Source organism: Nelusetta ayraudi, unplaced genomic scaffold (assembly GCF_046127955.1).
Source record: "Nelusetta ayraudi isolate G7.1 ecotype Tasmania unplaced genomic scaffold, CSIRO-AGI_Nayr_v1 ptg000002l, whole genome shotgun sequence".
Classification (NCBI taxonomy): domain Eukaryota; kingdom Metazoa; phylum Chordata; class Actinopteri; order Tetraodontiformes; family Monacanthidae; genus Nelusetta; species Nelusetta ayraudi.
The window spans coordinates 10,139,012-10,155,550 of record NW_027466052.1 but is presented as its reverse complement, the minus strand read 5'-3'; the positions used below and the strand labels follow the sequence as shown (position 1 = coordinate 10,155,550).

Here is a 16,539-nt window from a genome sequence, read left to right as displayed (position 1 = left end):
GAGGATACTGACACATATCCACCACGGTAATACCTCAGGCACACACACACGCACACACACACACACACACACACACACACACACACACACACACACAGTAGCCTGAATCTACACTGTGTTCCATGCCTGTGTGTGTGTGTGTGTGTGTGTGTGTGTGTGTGTGTGTGTGTGTGTGTGTGTGTGTGTGTGTGTGTGTTTGCCCAAGCAAGTCGGGCTATCACTCGCCATTCTGGCATTTAGGGATTCCACTGACTGAAGGCCTGTCAGCACACTATCATCTTTCAACACACACACACACACACACACACACACACACACACACACACACACACACACACACACACACACACATGCATGCACATGGGAAGACAAGGGACAGCCGTTTCACCCCTCCTCACCTTCTCTTTAACCGCCACATGACTCCTCACAATCTGTAGACGGAAAAAGACAAGAGACAAAACCGGTGACCTTTTCCACTGCTGTTGGCTCCAGACTTGTCTCTTCTTCTTGGATCAAGTGTTTAAAAAAAACAAAACAAAACAAAAAAAACCCTTGAAGGCTTCCACGTTCAAGCAGCTTGTCGCAGAAGAAAAAAAAGCTTGTCTTGTCATAATTTAGGGAAATAAGCAGTCGTTATCTTTTCAAACATCTCACTTTTTTGCCGCCTGTTGTGTTTTTTCTTTGTAATTCTCTCTCAGTGGATTAGAAAAGGGTCATATTAACCAGCCCAACCCCCCTGCAAGCATTAATTGGATTTTGCTTAAAGTCCCCGTGCCTCGTTGCGATCGTTGTGTGAGTTTCGCTAATGTCTCATCCTGAATGTGCTCGCGCTGCCCCGGCCCCGCAGCTTTGGCGCGAGCCCAGCCGAGGTGCCGTAAAGCCGAGGACCTCTGGCGGAGACGCAGACAGGCTGGAGTTCTTTCGGCAGAGGAAGGGCGACCTCGCCACCTGACCTTTCACCTCCGACCCCGAGCTGTACAACCAAAGCCCCTTTGCCCCTCAGACCGCCAATTCCCATCCTCCCCAGCTGTCACAGGCAGATACCCGGCACCGCACTCTGCCCTCGCTGTCTGCGTCTGAGGAAGCAGCCCTGCTCTCCTCTCCTCTCCTCTCCTCTCCACTCCTCTACTCTACTCTACTCTCCTCTACTCTCACGGTCGCAATTTATCTGCACTGTTACTCATCGGTCGATCGCAAAAAGGCACTTTTTTAACGACTCTCTTCTTCTTTTTTTCCCCTCCTGCTCTCATCCTAACGAGATATTTTAATACGTTTTCCCACTCTCCTGTCGTGTGTGTCCATCTGCAGGCATGAGCCATGAGCCAAAGTCACCATCATTAGGAATGATCTCGACGGCAACCCGTACCACGGCGACGGTCAGCCCACTCACCCCGTCGCCCCTGAACGGCTCCATCGTAGCCAATGGAAGCCCGGCCACCCAGTCTGCCCACTCTGGATTCGCTGCAGCCCTCCGTAAACTGGCCAAACAGGCTGAGGAGCCGCGAGGTAAAGACGCACGGGAACCGGACCTGATGGTCAAATCAGAGCAATTTCAAGTCTGCTTTGTGTGATTGGCCCCTCTTGCAGGAGACGTCGCTTCTTAAATGACCGAAGCGGACACGAGGCGTGAGCCCACGTGGGCGGCGCTGAGTGTTTTTGGTTTTCAAGGCTTTATCGTCCGGCTCTGGGCTTTTTCCTAATGGATTGTTTCTTCTTTGCAATCGCGAAGTTGTTTTGGCAAAAAAACAAATTACACGGCAAACATAGCCGCGGGCGAAGACTGCTAATGGCTGAGGGATGATACCCACGGCAGATTGAATTAGTCTCTGTCTCCGGGTCACTCCCACTGACCCTCAGAATGTGCTGTGTGTTAGTGTGCTGACACTTGGTTGTGTCTTTCGGTTCCTCCTTCACACATTTTTCTTTTTCGTGCGTCAGTCGACACACACAGAGGAGAGAGCTGACGAGCAGGTAGCCGCTATGAAAGATGTCAGGTCTAACCAATAGCGGCAGGTGATTTAAAAGGACATTGAATTATTTTTTATGGTAGACAGACAATTATGCTTGTCCACTAAGGACAGATATCACTTACTCCTTCTTTACATTTCACAAAATATACCAATGTAGAAATTAGAATAACAAATGAGCCATTTATTTAATAAATGAAGACCTGAGACAATATATGAAAATATCAGCAGTCTATTGGCGCTGTGTTCTTAATTATTTGCACTAAGTCGTGCTAGTTGACCGTTATTAGGTTGAAGTTGAAAGAAATTCTCAGTTTATTGAACCATTCAATGTTTGTTCATAACAGACTGAGACAGACACAAATACGGCATAATCTACTGAAGCCTCTGAAGCGAGATTGTGTAGTTCACTCCGTGTGTGTGTGTGTGTGTGTGTGTGTGTGTGTGTGTGTGTGTGTGTGTGTGTGTGTGTGTGTGTGTGTGTGTGTGTGTGTGTGTTTGAAGAGGCCACCAACCTCTGCCGTCCCTCCTGGCTCTGGCTCCTAAATCAGATGGTGGCCTCCTCCTCCCTGGCGGTCCCTCGACACCTTCCTCCACGGCTCTGTGCAGCCTGGGAACCAGAACCCCGCTAATGATTTATGAGGGAGACGGGGAGAGTTCACTCCTCCATGTGTCTCCTCACATCCCGCTCCTTCTCCCCTTCATCTCTGCTCGCTCCCCGCGGCCAAACTGCCAGACCACTGACCTCCTCCTCCTCTTCCTCCTCTTCTTCTTCCTCCTTCCCCTCATCAGAAACAGAAACACCCCCACTCAGGTCCACAAATTTGAGTTTTTAGTTTTAATTCACCCCCCCCCCCCGCCCCCCCCGATCGCTGTGATTCATCCCTGTTGTGGAGCTGCACATGGATTATGACGCTCGTCTGTGCTTTTTTTAAAATTCCTTCCTGATGAACCGCTGCTCTCTCAGTCATCCTCTGCGTCGCAGGGTGAAGAAGAAGCGCTCGCCGATCTTCTCTGAAGCCGGAGCAGTCTGCCACTTTCATACAAACACAAGCTAGGTCTCTGATTAGGTTCTGCCACCTCTTTTAAAAGAAAAAAAAATCCCCTTGTTATGTTGTGTTTTTTTTGGGCCCGCAGACTGTGCCTATGCGTCACTGTGTGTGTGTGTGTGTGTGTGTGTGTGTGTGTGTGTGTGTGTGTGTGTGTGTGTGTGTGTGTGTGTGTACGTACGTGCTGTTGTGTGCAGGTGATTCAGCGATCAGGCATTACGGAGCGGCTCTGCCCCCTGTGTCAGAGTACTGGCTCCAGGGTGAGCAGAGAGGCATGTAGCCCCTGGAGCTCCAGTCACCTCTCAGTCTGCCGAGCCTGTATTTATAGGCAACACACACACACACACACACACACCCAGACGCCCCCACACATGCAAACAGTTGTCTTTGCGACTGTGTAAGCCTGGTGATTTCTTTGCATGCCGCAGCCTGCTGTCCTTTCATTAGCTAGTTTTGACTCACTACCCCCCCCCCCCCCCCCCCCCCCCCACCACCACCACCTCTCTGTGCCGCCGTGGCTCATCACCCTAGAGCGTAGGTGTCAAACTCTGGCCCACGGCCCAAATTTGGTCCGCAGTGTCATTATTTCTGGCCCGCAAGGCAATAAAAAGTCACTACTAGAACAGGCCTGCCGGTGTTATACAGCACATGTCCCGCTAATACTACAAATCCAAGACTTCTCTGCTGGTATTTTGGCGCGTCAATCAGGACAGGACGTTCATAGAAGGATTATTATGACTTCATTTGATTATTGTTGTTCTTCTATTTTTAATTGTATTATTAACCCATGGGAAAAGGTTACTGTTGAAATTTGAATCAGAAGGCTGCCAATAAAAAGAGGCTTACAATTTTTATTTACATTTTTAGTTATTTTGTTGTTGTTTTTTATTTGAAATTCGATTTTTACATGCAGGTCTGCAATATGAAGTCCTTTACTGTATAGTATTAAGCTTTGCTTGTTCGATATCCAGGTTGAAGCCAAACTTGTTTGGGTCAATATAAAAAGGTTCACTGTTCTATCTGGAGGAAGATTATTTCAATGAATACCAATGTCGGTCTGCGACTTTGTCCCAAGTTTGACACTCCTGCCCTCGAGGCTGACGGTGCCGTGTAGTCCAGGTGTCATGACTAGCCGGCGGTGGGCTAACTGAACTGATTTAAGGGGATCCGGAGCTCCACCGCCACTCAAGGCCAGGCGTATACGTTGCCACCTGCCTGTCCTGAGAGTAATGAACAGCTCTGAGTAACTTGCGCTCTGCTGAAGAGGTCAGGTGACGCATAACGAGTGCACACCGCCGGCACTCCCTGATGCGGGCCGGGACACGGTGCTACGAAAAGCGCTGCTCCGCTGATGTGTGATTAATTAGGCAGGTTCGATCTCTCCGAGGCTGAGAGACCAAACGAATGGGATGGTTAAAGACAGGAAATTGAAGTAATTAGTAGATTAGATTCTTTTTGTGTGTGTGTGTGGGGGGGGGGGGTGCAGGGAGGGGGTCATGTGTCCCCATGTGTTGCAGGGTGCGTGTGTGTGTGTGTGTGTGTGTGTGTGTGTGTGTGTGTGTGTGTGTGTGCGTGTGGCCGGAGGCTCCCCTTATATGTGGGAGCCCTGGGCATGCTGGGACGGCGGGGCAGTGTGTCTCTGACCTCTCCATCTGGAGCTCCGCCGCCCCCCCCCACGCACCGCCACAGTGTGTTTGTGTGTCTGTCTTGAAGGCAGCAGCGCTTCGGGCTCTCGGTGTCCCTGAAACGCTCACAAACAAGCTCATTCGTGCCCCCCCCCCCAACCCTCAAAATAATGAAATAATGAAATAATGAAATGTCTTTAAAGCGCGTGGCTGCCTCACATCACAGCATCCCAGCAGCACAACGTACAGTTTGTAGCGTCGGCACTTCCTTCCTTCCCTCCGCCATCTTGTCGCGTCTCTCTTTCCTCGCTGGCACAGCAACGTGCACACACACACGCACACACACACCCAGAGGGCTCCTTTACCCCTCCCCCCACTCAGCGATGCAGATTACAGGCTTTGTGGTGTGTTGTCGACGCGTGGCCGTCACCGTAGTGGCAGGTGTGTGTGTGTGTGTGTGTGTGTGTGTGTGTGTGTGTGTGTGTGTGTGTGTGTGTGTGTGTGTGTGTGTGTGCGCGCGCCACCGGCGGCTGGGACGCTGGGAGTGCGTCTGGGCTGGTGCGGCGTGCGCGTCGCCAGGGCGCCATATGGATGCAGGGTTGCACTGGGCGCTGCTCTGCACACCAGGTGTGAAATGGACTGTTTAATTAAGTGCTGATGTTGTTGGAAATGCGTGCGCGCTGGAGGAGGTTTGGAGAGGGGGGGGGGGTAAGGGCGTGGTGGGACCGAGGCTGCGTTGGCAGAGCCGCTTGCCGTCTTTGTGGTTGGGGGGCGGGGGGGGTTTGCAGTTGTTTTGTTTTTGTTTTTTTCCTGCCCGGCTCGGCGGCGCCCTCGCATGCTAGGGAGAGAGAGAGAGAGAGAGAGAGAGAGAGGAGAGAGAGAGAGAGAGAGAGAGAGAGAGAGAGAGAGAGAGAGAGAGAGAGAGAGAGAGAGAGAGAGAGAGAGATGCGGCTCCCTCCCGCTGCCCTCCCACCACCGCCGGGGTCAGCGGTCGTGCTAGAAGGAGGTGTCCGTGCCGGGACACTGGGCCTCGGCTCGTGACCGCAGCTCAGGTGGTCTGTTTGTTGCTGCTGCGTGTGTGTGTGTGTGTGTGTGTGTCTCTTTCTCTCTCTCAGCTTGAGCGGTCAAGTGTGGAGGCAGGCTGGGAGAGCAGGGCTGGTAATAGAGGAGGCGATAGAGAAAGGAGCTTCACATTAATCACACGCAGCTCAGGACTCAGACAGTGCTCGCTTTCGGTTTTCTTTCTCTCTCCCCCACCTCTTCCTCTCTCTCCTCCTCTTCCTCTCCCTCCTCCTCCTCCTCCTCCTCTTCCTCTCCCTCTCTCTCCTCTTCCTCTCCCTCCTCTTCCTCTCCTTCCTCCTCCTCTTCCTCTCCCTCCTCCTCTTCCTCTCCCTCTCTCTCCTCTTCCTCTCCTCCTCCTCCTCTTTTTCTACTGCCTCCACCTTTGCTGCCTCCCTCTCTACCCCGACCTAGTCACCACACCCACACACACACACACACACACACACGCACGTGCGTGCATGCATGCATGCGCACAAGCACACACTTCTTGTGTTCCCGCACCAAGCAAGTGACAATCAGTTCGGCTAATGAAGTGCAGGTTGAGAGCTGATGAGCCAATTTCTGACTCTGGGGAAGGAGGGCGGCGCTGCACTGCACACCTTCCTCCCTCATCCTCCTCCCACCCCCACCCTCCTCCTCCTCCTCCTCCTCCTCCAGCTCCCTACTGGGCCTGAGTCGACGGTCGTCTTCTCTCTGTAGATGCGGAGAGGGTGGGCATATGGCACAGAAATGCCCACCAGCTTGGTGCCAATCACAAGCCTCGTGTGATTTTTTTTTTTTTTTTCGCTTTGTTTTTTGTTTTTTTTTCCCTCCCCCTCCTGTGAGACGACACCGAGACGAAGGAAAGGAAGCGCTAAGTGTTTTCAAATTAGAGCGGGAGGGTGTTGGATGGACCAGAGAGGGAGGATGATGACGTGGGGGTGCGGGCAGGAAGAGGCTCATGCAGGCGTGCAATTTATTTTTAAACTAAAAAGGCAAATGTATGTCGGTGCAAAAAAATAATAACTGTAAGGAGCATCCCAGACGTCTACCGCCGGCTGTAAAGCGTCGGCGGCGTGATTTATGAAAGCGGCGCGTTGAGTCTGACGGATCTGCGTCTGTCGCCTGAGAAGGGGGGAAGAAGAGGAAGGAATGGAACGGAGGGATTGGGTGGGTGGGGTGGGGGGTTACAAAGAGGAGGTGGGCGGGATGGTGTTTGTGTGGCGCTTTGTTAAAGAGGAAGGGGAGCGGGGCTCGTCGTCGCCGCCGTGGTTCTTTCCTTTCTTTTGCCGAGATTCCACAAATGCTGTGGGAACCAACGAGAGCCGAGGAGTCGCCCCGGCCGCCTCTCATGTCCTCCTCCATCCCCTCACCTGCTCCTCCTCCTGCCTGCCTGCCTGCCTGCCTGCCTGCCTGCCTTAATTATTCAGTCAGCCCTGCCACCTTTCTCTGCCGGCTGAGCCTCAACATGGAAGAGGAGGAAGGGGAGGAGGAGGAGGAGGAGGAGGTATAGATTGAGATCTGTTGCTCGGTTCAGAGCCCTTGTTATCACCCCCCCCCCACACACACACACACACACACACACACACACACACACACACACACACACACACCAACCAGTCTCATTTGTTCCATCCTTGCGTATGCACGTTGTGAGTGGTGGTGTCTGCGTGTGCAGAGTGAATAGGCTGTGACACAGGAGCTGTATTAAGTGTAGCTCCATCCCCCGGCTGAGTGGGCTGCTATTGATTGGCCCAGTCTTGCCCGGGAGAGTAATGGCTCTCTCTGTGTGTGTGTGTGTGTGTGTGTGTGTGTGTGTGTGTGTGTGTGTGTGTGTGTGTGTGTGTGTGTGTGTGTGTGTGTGTGTGTGTGTGTGTGTGTGCTTCAGTAGAGGGGTGATGGGTTAGGCCACTAATTACCATTGTGCAGACGAGATGTGCCCCCTCCCCCCTCCCCTCCATCCCTCTCAGTGTTTTTTTTCCCCCTCTTTTTTACCCAACATGTCTGCCACCTTCTTGCCCACCTCTCTCTCTCTCTCTCTCTCTCTCTCTCTCTCTCTCTCTCTCTCTCTCTCTCTCTCTCTCCTCAGTCATTTATATGCCTCTTTCCATTTGCATCATCTCCATTCTATTCCTCAAACACGTTTTCCCCCCTCCTTGTCTAGGCGACACCTCCCCGCTGCCCATCATGCACAAATTTTCAGGTTCATTTCAGCGTCACTATTGATTTTTTTTTTTCCTGCCTATTATTCGGTGGTATTAGTTAGAATGAGATGTTTAAGGAAGGTCAACATCCCTAACCGCAGCGACTGTACGCTGATGTGTTGTCTGTTAGGCTGCGTTGCCAGGGAAACCAGCATGGGGAGCACCGGGCCACTGGGTAGAGATCTGAGCTTTCTGTTTTGATGGCGATAATTGGAGAGGAAGGAGACCTGAAACTGATCTGAGGCTCTCTCTCTCTCTCGCTCTCTCTCTCTCTCTCTCTCTCTCTCTCTCTCTCTCTTCTTTTCTTTTTTTTTTCTCAGTGGTTGTATTTTTTCCCTCTCCCCCCTCCTCTCTCTCTCCCTCCCTCCCTCCCTCCCTCCTCTCTCTCTGTCTTCCTCCCTCTCTCTTTCGCACAGGCTTATTTTTAAGTGGCTGCATGCCCGAACACAAATGAGCAAACAAACGCCAAGTGTCCGGCGCACACGTCTGCCGCCGTCAGTGCCGCCGCGGCACTGAAGTGCGCATCCCAGCGAGAGGGTTGTGACCCAGTTTGACTGTGTAATGATGCTGCTCTTAGTGCAGGAGCCACACAGCGAGCGCACTCTGCTGTCGCCAGGAGGAGAGGGCCGACGCTCGGCTAAGAGGGAAGGAAATGACATACAGGTTTAAAAAAAAAAAAAAAAAAATGAAGTAAGAAGACGGACGGGTATTAAATTGCGAGAAAGAAATGCGAGGCGACGCTGGGGGAATGCAGTGTTTATCCTCCGCTGCGGAGGGCAAAGATATACGGCGATAAAGATATAAATCGCCGCTCTGTATGTGAATGGGAGCATATCACATTAAAGCCGTGGAACTAAAGGGAGAAAAGGCGAGATGAGTGGAAAGCGAGGCATGTGACCAGACCGTGACCCTGCACTACAGGGTTTCCCTGGAGGGCTTTGTTAATGTGGCACAGCGACAGCGCAGCCCAGAAGCTCATTGGGCGAGCTTTTCACCACCTGCTGTGTGTGTGTGTGTGTGTGTGTGTGTGTGTGTGTGTGTGTGTGTGTGTGTGTGTGTGTGTGTGTGTGTGTGTGTGTGTGTGTGTGTGTGTGTGCTCGGTGAGGGAGGGGTTCTGTGTGTGGCTGCAAGCACTATTGATTGTGTGTATATATATATATATATATATATATATATATATATATATATATATATATATATATATATATATATATATATATATATTCAGTACAGCCATTCAGTCCTTAGCTCTGTGTGTGTGTGTTTGTGTACTGTAGCTGCATTTCCATGGCAGTTTTTCACAAAATAAAATTGTGTGCTGTGAGAATTCACGTAATTTACGTTTGCTTTTGGTTGTTTACATTTGTTTGCTTTATTTTTCTCTTTGATGGATTGATTCCTCTCATGAGAGCGTACAAACCTTTTAGCAATAGTTGAGGTTTCCATTACCAGTTTTTTATTGCGATGTTTAGGTTTTGCGCAATTCCAGTGGTAATGCAAACGCAGCGACTGACTCTCCTCTCACAGGGCGCCTCAGTCTGATCACTGTCACGATATGCTGGAGTCCTGTGGCAATACTGTACATGTGGCCACCTCTGGTGTGTGTGTGTGTGTGTGTGTGTGTGTGTGTGTGTGTGTGTGTGTGTGTGTGTGTGTGTGTGTGTGTGTGTGTGTGTGTGTGTGTGTGTGTGTGTGTGTGTGTGTGTGTGCGCGCGCACATGCGTGAGTTTCCGCTGTGATACACGACGAGTGTCGGCAGACGTTGCATCACGTCTCGCCCTCGTGTGGATAAAGTTTTCCATGTAATCTGATGAACCGTGTCACTCACTTCCGTTTTTCAGCGTTGGTGCAATTTACGTGGAAACTGCTTCAGACTCGAGCCCGTTTCTCACAAGTTCACTAGAATGACACCGCTCCCTGTGACCCGAACGGTCTGGCTGCACCACCAGGCGCTACGTCGCTAACAGCACCGCCTCTCTCTCCTCTCTCCTGCCACAGCTGCATCCTCCATCAGCAGTGAGTCCTCGCCCGTGTCCTCGCCTGCAACCAACCACAGCTCTCCGGTCAGCACGCCCAAGAGGGGTCCCCTCGGCCCGGGGCCCGTCCTCGTCCCCCCAGCGGGCCACAGCGTGCCAAACACTCCGCCTGTCGTCACCATTGCTCCCACCAAGACCAGCAACGGCCTGTGGAGGAGCGAAGGTCGCCAGGTGAGGAGCGCAGATCCAGCTTTTCTTTCCCTTCTATGATATTCATATGCGTTTCTTCCCTTCCTTTTCACACCGCTGTTGTGCATCCAGTGTTTTCCGGCTTCTCCAGTGCCACCGCCCAACATCCCATACAGGCAGACTCGCGGGATTAGCGGCTTTATCCGATAGCCTATAAACACACGACGTGACAGCTTCTATTTGACATATGTACATGTGACATAGCCAGCGATGGCTGCACCCCCCTACCCTGTTTATTCCCCCCCGCTCGCCTCTGTGTATTAAACAATGCCAGCTGCCACTGGGACGTGGAGGTGACGGCTGCAACGGCAGTTAACATCTGTGCCCCCCCCCAGACCCCCTCCCCACTCGGCCCTCTTTGCCCTTGGACGAGCCCTCTCGACCTCCCTCAGCCCTTCGGCCTCCACCCTCACCCTCACCCTCTTCACTCGTGCAGTCAAGTGCATCCTGGACCTCCGCCCCCCTGTTACACACGGCGGCAGCGGGGGAGGGGGCTCGGGGGCCGGAAAGAGGGGAGGGGGGAGGGAGAGCTGCTTGCTTTGATAAGGAGTGGATTATGGATTATGGCCTCGCTTTAAGCCTTCTTATCTCGGCTCAGGGCTAATAGTCGAGGCCAAGCGCGCAGTTATGAACAGCACTCTGCAACACGAGGGAAGTCTTTGAGGTGCTCTGACGGTTTTCCGGAGACAAGGCGGAGGGGTGGGGTGGGGGAGGGGAGGTGGCAATGAGAGAGGGGAGGTCAGCTAGCCAGCAGTGGCGCGGTAGCATGCAGGTCATTGTCCTCTGCCCCCCCCCCAGCCCACCTCCCCTCTCACCGCCATCACCACTCTGCTGCAGCAGCTTTTGAGAAAATGACCCTCATGCGGTTGAAAGGTCAGCCAGAGTGCGAGTGGACAGGAGAGGGGGTGGGGTGGGGTGGGGGGACTTCACAAGATCGTCACCTCCTCGATCTTGAGCAACCACTGTCTCTACCGTCACCATTAACAGCGGACGCAGACCAGCTTCCCATCGACGCGGGCGCGCAGTGCACGTTTTGTACCGCCGCGTGTGTTTCAGAGCTTTTGCATTGTGTTTGCATGAGCGTGCAGGTCAGGGGTCAAGTTTGCATTGAAAAGGTTGTGTCGCTGGGTCTGTGCTGCCCTCAGCAGCTTGAGACGGGGGGGGGGGGGGGGTCTTTCATTCTTTAGCCCGCCCTGCAGAAGAAAGACTTGTCTGTGGGAGGTGACGGGAACGACGGGTGAGAGAGTGGCAGCGCAGCAGCGGAGGAGTGGAGGAGTGGAGGCGTCGTGTCACTTTAGCTGGTGTGGGGGCATCTCCACCCATTTATGCAGTTCTGCTTCTCCTTCTTCATTTTCCTATGGTCCCAAGGAGGCGCTGGTCACATGTTTCAGCTGTTTTCAACATGACAAGAGGTATCTGTCAGAATACAAAAAGGCCTCATCAATGCCACAGTGTCTGTGGCCCAATGACAAGTCCAGAACCCTTGGAAAGAAACATTGTGCTCGTTGCCGTGTGTGTGTGTGTGTGTGTGTGTGTGTGTGTGTGTGTGTGTGTGTGTGTGTGTGTGTGTGTGTGTGTGTGTGTGCCCGCCCTGATTGCGGTGCACATGAGTTGTTGATTATTGTCTCCCTGGCCGAGATTTAAGTCTTTCTTTCAGACGGCATTGCTTAGGCCAGACAGCAAAGGATGCAGGGCTTGGTGCATTGGCATTTTGCTTGAATGACTGCAGGAGCCTGCACCCGCTGCTGCCTGTAATTGCTTTTTAATTGGCAATTTGGATTCATGGCACCATCTGAGAGGCGTAAATGAGCGCTCTACAACACGCAGGGTCTCCCACCCTCGCCGGGGGTGGCTGGGGCCGGGCTCGCACAGAGGAAGATGGCTGTTAATGGACGCGGCCGTGACTCTAAGGGCTTGTGTTCGGAGCTCTGGACCGCATTTGTGAAATGCTGAATGGTCTGCACTTTGGACTGGAAGCCTTTTTTCCCTTCTTTTTATGTGAAGGTCAAAACAGGATGATGGGTTGGACGTGGTAGTGCCGGAGTCGCCATGGTGCCTCTCTAATGGGGACAAATGGTTCTCTCTGTGGTGTGTGTGAGTGTGAGTGCGTGTGTGTGTGTTTTTTTCAAGGTACTGACCTGTTACACCAGAACCTTTAGTCTTTTTTTGACTGGCAGACATCCACCAATGCGTACAAATATGAAGGTAAATGGGGAGCAAGCTGTGGTGACAATTGAACAAAAATGTGAAATTATTAATTGTTTTTTTTAATTGTTTTTTAATTCCTCAAAAATGCCACTGCTAATTTGTCAAATGTCACTATGTTAGTTTCGTCTGCCATATGTGATACTCTGATGCAACTTACAAAAGATACTCAATATAATCATATCTTGCAGTCTTCACTTAATTCTGCAAATTATCTGTCGTGTTTGTTATTTGCTTTATTAAACTTGTTTAGTTTATTTGGATATTTTGCTCTCAAAGTCAAGAAAAAGTAGCTTATTTCAAGCACCATCAAAAGGTTGATGTAAAGTTGATGTGTATATAAGGTTCCGTCTAAGTTGATGACAGCTTTCCTAAACACTGATCGCATGGTTAACTTGGCTTGTCTGTGTAATTGTTCTAATTGACCCACTGACACTTGGAAAGCAGCTCTGTGCTTCGACAGGAGGATGATGAAGGAGCTGCTGTAGCATCCACTTGCACACGCAGCAGGATGTTTGATCGGGAAAGGAGCTCAAGAAATGTGTGCACAACACATCGGTTCATTTTTTCAATTTTTTTTTTCAATTTTTCTGAACAAATTTCTGAATTACTTCAAACGACCATAAGCATGAAAACAGAGTTTTCCGCGCACCCTTATCCTGGAAGAAGTTATGTTGCCTCCAGATCTGTGCATGCACAAAAGGCCAAGCCATATGGAAAAATCTGCGGTTTGTAAGTAGATGACCCCCCCGTAGTAGTGGACGTGGCCCAAGTGATGGAGGGCAGCTTGGGCTGTTAAAACAAATAAACAGTTGGATTGGTTGGATGTCAGCTTGGTCAGTGTGTGGAGCTCATTTCCTCCTAAATTCAATTTATTTTCTCCGACGAGAGGCAGACAGAGGGCAGTGTTGCTGTGGGGTCTCCCTCTAATTTCAGGGAGCCAAGAGGTTAATTTAACGGGACAAGAACTGCCTGTCTTTGTTTCCATCTCTGACCCCCCAACCCCCTGGGTTGCCAGCTTACATCCTCATTGTGGAATCAGTGAGATGTGTTTTACACTGTAGCTGGGAAAAAGCCATCCTCTTTGCTGGGTTGGTCGGTTAGCTCATCAAAGGAACCCCTCCTTGTGCGCCTTACGAAGGTGCTGCTCTTCTGTGTTCACTGTGGCATTCACAGGCAAAGGGAAACCAAAGCTTCAGAACGTGTACTCCCTCTCCCGCAGCGTGGCGCCTTTGTAGCGCTGAATTGGTGCGTTTGCCCGCTGAGCGTGTGTGCCGTGCATGTTGTTGTGTCGCATGCGTTGTGGTGGGTTGGATGAGTGGGAGCAGGCTCTCAGCCAACGTGAAAGAAGACGGCGAGTGGAAGAGAACGGCGGAGGGAAAAGAAGCCGCCGAGCGCTGCGTTTTTGGGACTTTGTTGTCTGCCTTTGCCGATGTCGCCGCGCGCAAGTGAACGGGCGCACTCGCGAAACACTTTGCCGAGATCAAAGCCGCCGTCTCTCCGGAGGCACTGCTGTTTTACATCTGCCATTACCACAGCATCAATCATAAAGATGACATCGCTTGTTTACAATTAGAGAAAGAAATGGGGAGGAAAAAAAGTCTGCTTTCCCGCTTGCGTTTCCCTCGCCGAAGGGATCCTGCACGTTTTTCGCAGGGTGAAAATTGAATGGAAGTGGCTCGGGCGAGACGCGGCCGAGCCGTAAAAACGGGCCCATTCTTCCTGCGTCTCTCCCCCTCATGGCTTTGCACTCCACCAGCACTGACAACCGTGACGGTCACAGGTCCTCGCAAACAATGACGAAGGTTCTCTCCCTCTGCCTCTGCCTCTCTCTCCATAGGCTGACTCGGGGCCTCGTGGGGCCAGCAGGGAGCGTCTGGGTGCGGAGGCCACCCTCCCCCAGGAGAAAGGTGGCCCCTCAGTCCCTGCCCACCTCCTGGGAAACCCCTATGCCTTTGGTCTCACCCCCAGCGCTGTCATGCAGGATTCACGCTTCCAGCCCCTCAAGTGAGTCGCACACCTCTCGGCCTGCCTTTCTTTTCCACCCGCTTCTTTGTACACCGCGCTCCAAGAATGTACTTTTTACATGCTAATTCGCCCAGGGTTTGTTTAACCGACTGGTGTCTGCAGCCGCAGCAGATGGTGCATTTGGTGGCATTTGCGCCGGACCTTCACGGTTCCTCCTGCAGGAGCCGCCGATTTATTGTTCAGGCATAAAGTTAACACGGCAGAGCGACAAATCCATCAGCTTTGGTTCAATGTGTCTCTTGTCCAACCCCTCAGTCTGCCCAGGCAGTTGACCAGCGCCATACCTCCTGGTCACGTGCCAGAAGAATACCTCCGTGGTTTCCGGCCCTACCCCACCACAGAAGACGCCCTCCGCATGCCGTCCTTGCCCCTGGGCCTAGATCCTGCCACTGCAGCTGCTGCGGCCGCCTACTACCACCCCAGCTACCTTCCTCACCCCTCCTTCACGCCCTACAGGTAACCCCCTATTTCATATTTGGTTGATGTCCTGGCCATTATATGTGTTTAATATAATTTGTTTAGGATATGTATACTTTTATTATTATATTTTTTATAGATAGGATAATTTTTTTATGCTTTTATTGTCAAAGCTGGCATTTGCAGCCCAGTTTTGCTGATTAAAAGTTGCTTCAAAGTGCAAGCACACTGCTCTTATTTTGATTTTCATTGCAGAGTTTGGAGAAAAAAAAAAATAATAATAACAATAAAAAAAATGCAAGTTAGGTTTCAATCCCTCCTTAATCAAGGTAGTAATCAGGATGTTTCACTTGCACAGATTCAAGGTAGGCTATGCCAGTTAATGCAACACACATTACTGTATTCTTAGATACTTTTATTCATTTATTTATTTATTTGTATCAGATTTGCTGCTTGCTTGTGTTTGCGTTAAAAAAAAAATGACCAGAACACAATCCCAGTATTCCGGTGTGAGGTGAATTGTGCCCTCCGGCTGCTTATCTGCTCTCTCACACAGGAAATTAAGTTGGTAGAATTTTTTTGCTTTCTTTTTTTTTTTTTTTTTTTTTTCCCCCACAACATTCGGGTTTCTCTCCTGAAATGGCCAAGGGGATATAAAAAAAAAATAATTCTGACTATTTGGACTGTGTGCTTTTAAAAAATGACCTGGTTCTCCCTGGGAGATGACACAGGCACGCATGCATGCCCCTGGTCTGTCAACCCAGCTAGATCAGAGGAGCACAGCACCCATCACACACTGCACCGTAATGGATTTAATGAGGGGATGAGCAGTGGATGTTGCGCGCACACAGACCAAAACAGACACACACTCTGCAGAAACACAGGGATGGCGCTGTCTCTCCCTGTTTGGAGAAGTGATTGAGGTGGGCTGACAGACGCTGCTGCTTCTTGGGGGCTGGAAGGCCTTGTGATGCCTTCACAGGGAACCAGGTCAATCAAAATGAATGCTGCACCTTCAAAGAATGTTTTTTTTTCCCTCTCTAATTGCAATCCTTATTTTCTAGGATGGACGATCCATTCTGCCTCTCTGCCTTGAGGGCCCCTTTCTACTCGCTGCCAGCAGGGGGAGCATTACCTCCTCTCCATCACTCTGCTGTTCACATGCACCTGCCGGGGGTCCGCTACCCCGGGGATTTTACACACCCCTCGCTCTCAGCGCTGCAGTCCGCAGAGAGGTAACGTCTCCCGACATCAGCCAACTGCCAGAGTGGCCACAACACAACAGCAGCAAGCCCCTAACGAGTGCCCCTCTCTCCAATCCCCCTCTCTAGGCTTCAGCTGGAGGACGAGCTGCGGCAGCGGGAGCGCGAGCGGGAACGCGAGCGGGAGCGTGAGAAGGAGCGCGAGCGCGAGGCGGAGCGCGAGAAGGAGCGCGAGCGAGAGCGCGAGAGGGAGCGGGAGAAGGAGCTGGAGAGGGAGAGGGAGCGCGAGAGAGAGCGGGAGAGGGAGCGCGAGAGGGAGCGCGAGAAGGAGAGGGAGCGGGAGCGCGAGAGGGAGAAGGAACTCGAGAGGCAGAAGGAGAGAGCGCTGAGGGAGAAGGAGCTGCAGGCCTCCAAGGCCCTGGAGAGCCATTATCTGGCCGGGCTCCACGCCCTCAGGGCGCCGGACGAGAGAGCCAAACCTGAGAGACTCACGCCGAGTCGGGCTGGTACGTTGCCTGCAAGCATCTCACCCTGCCAACCACGTGATCACTTCAGGGACGACGTAGCGGTTTATTG

General features: G+C 51.8%; 1 protein-coding gene across 2 annotated transcripts in view; it reads left to right on the top strand.

Annotated features, from left to right (window-relative positions):
* gse1b (Gse1 coiled-coil protein b) overlaps positions 1-16,539 on the top strand; it is a 157,391-nt gene that overhangs the window by 130,286 nt on the left and 10,566 nt on the right. For both annotated transcript variants that reach the window (XM_076023333.1, XM_076023343.1), the window contains exons 3-8: positions 1,309-1,506; positions 9,885-10,093; positions 14,157-14,323; positions 14,600-14,800; positions 15,826-15,996; positions 16,093-16,469. In XM_076023333.1, coding sequence (XP_075879448.1) covers positions 1,309-1,506; positions 9,885-10,093; positions 14,157-14,323; positions 14,600-14,800; positions 15,826-15,996; positions 16,093-16,469 — 1,323 coding nt within the window. The remainder of the gene's footprint in view (positions 1-1,308; positions 1,507-9,884; positions 10,094-14,156; positions 14,324-14,599; positions 14,801-15,825; positions 15,997-16,092; positions 16,470-16,539) is intronic.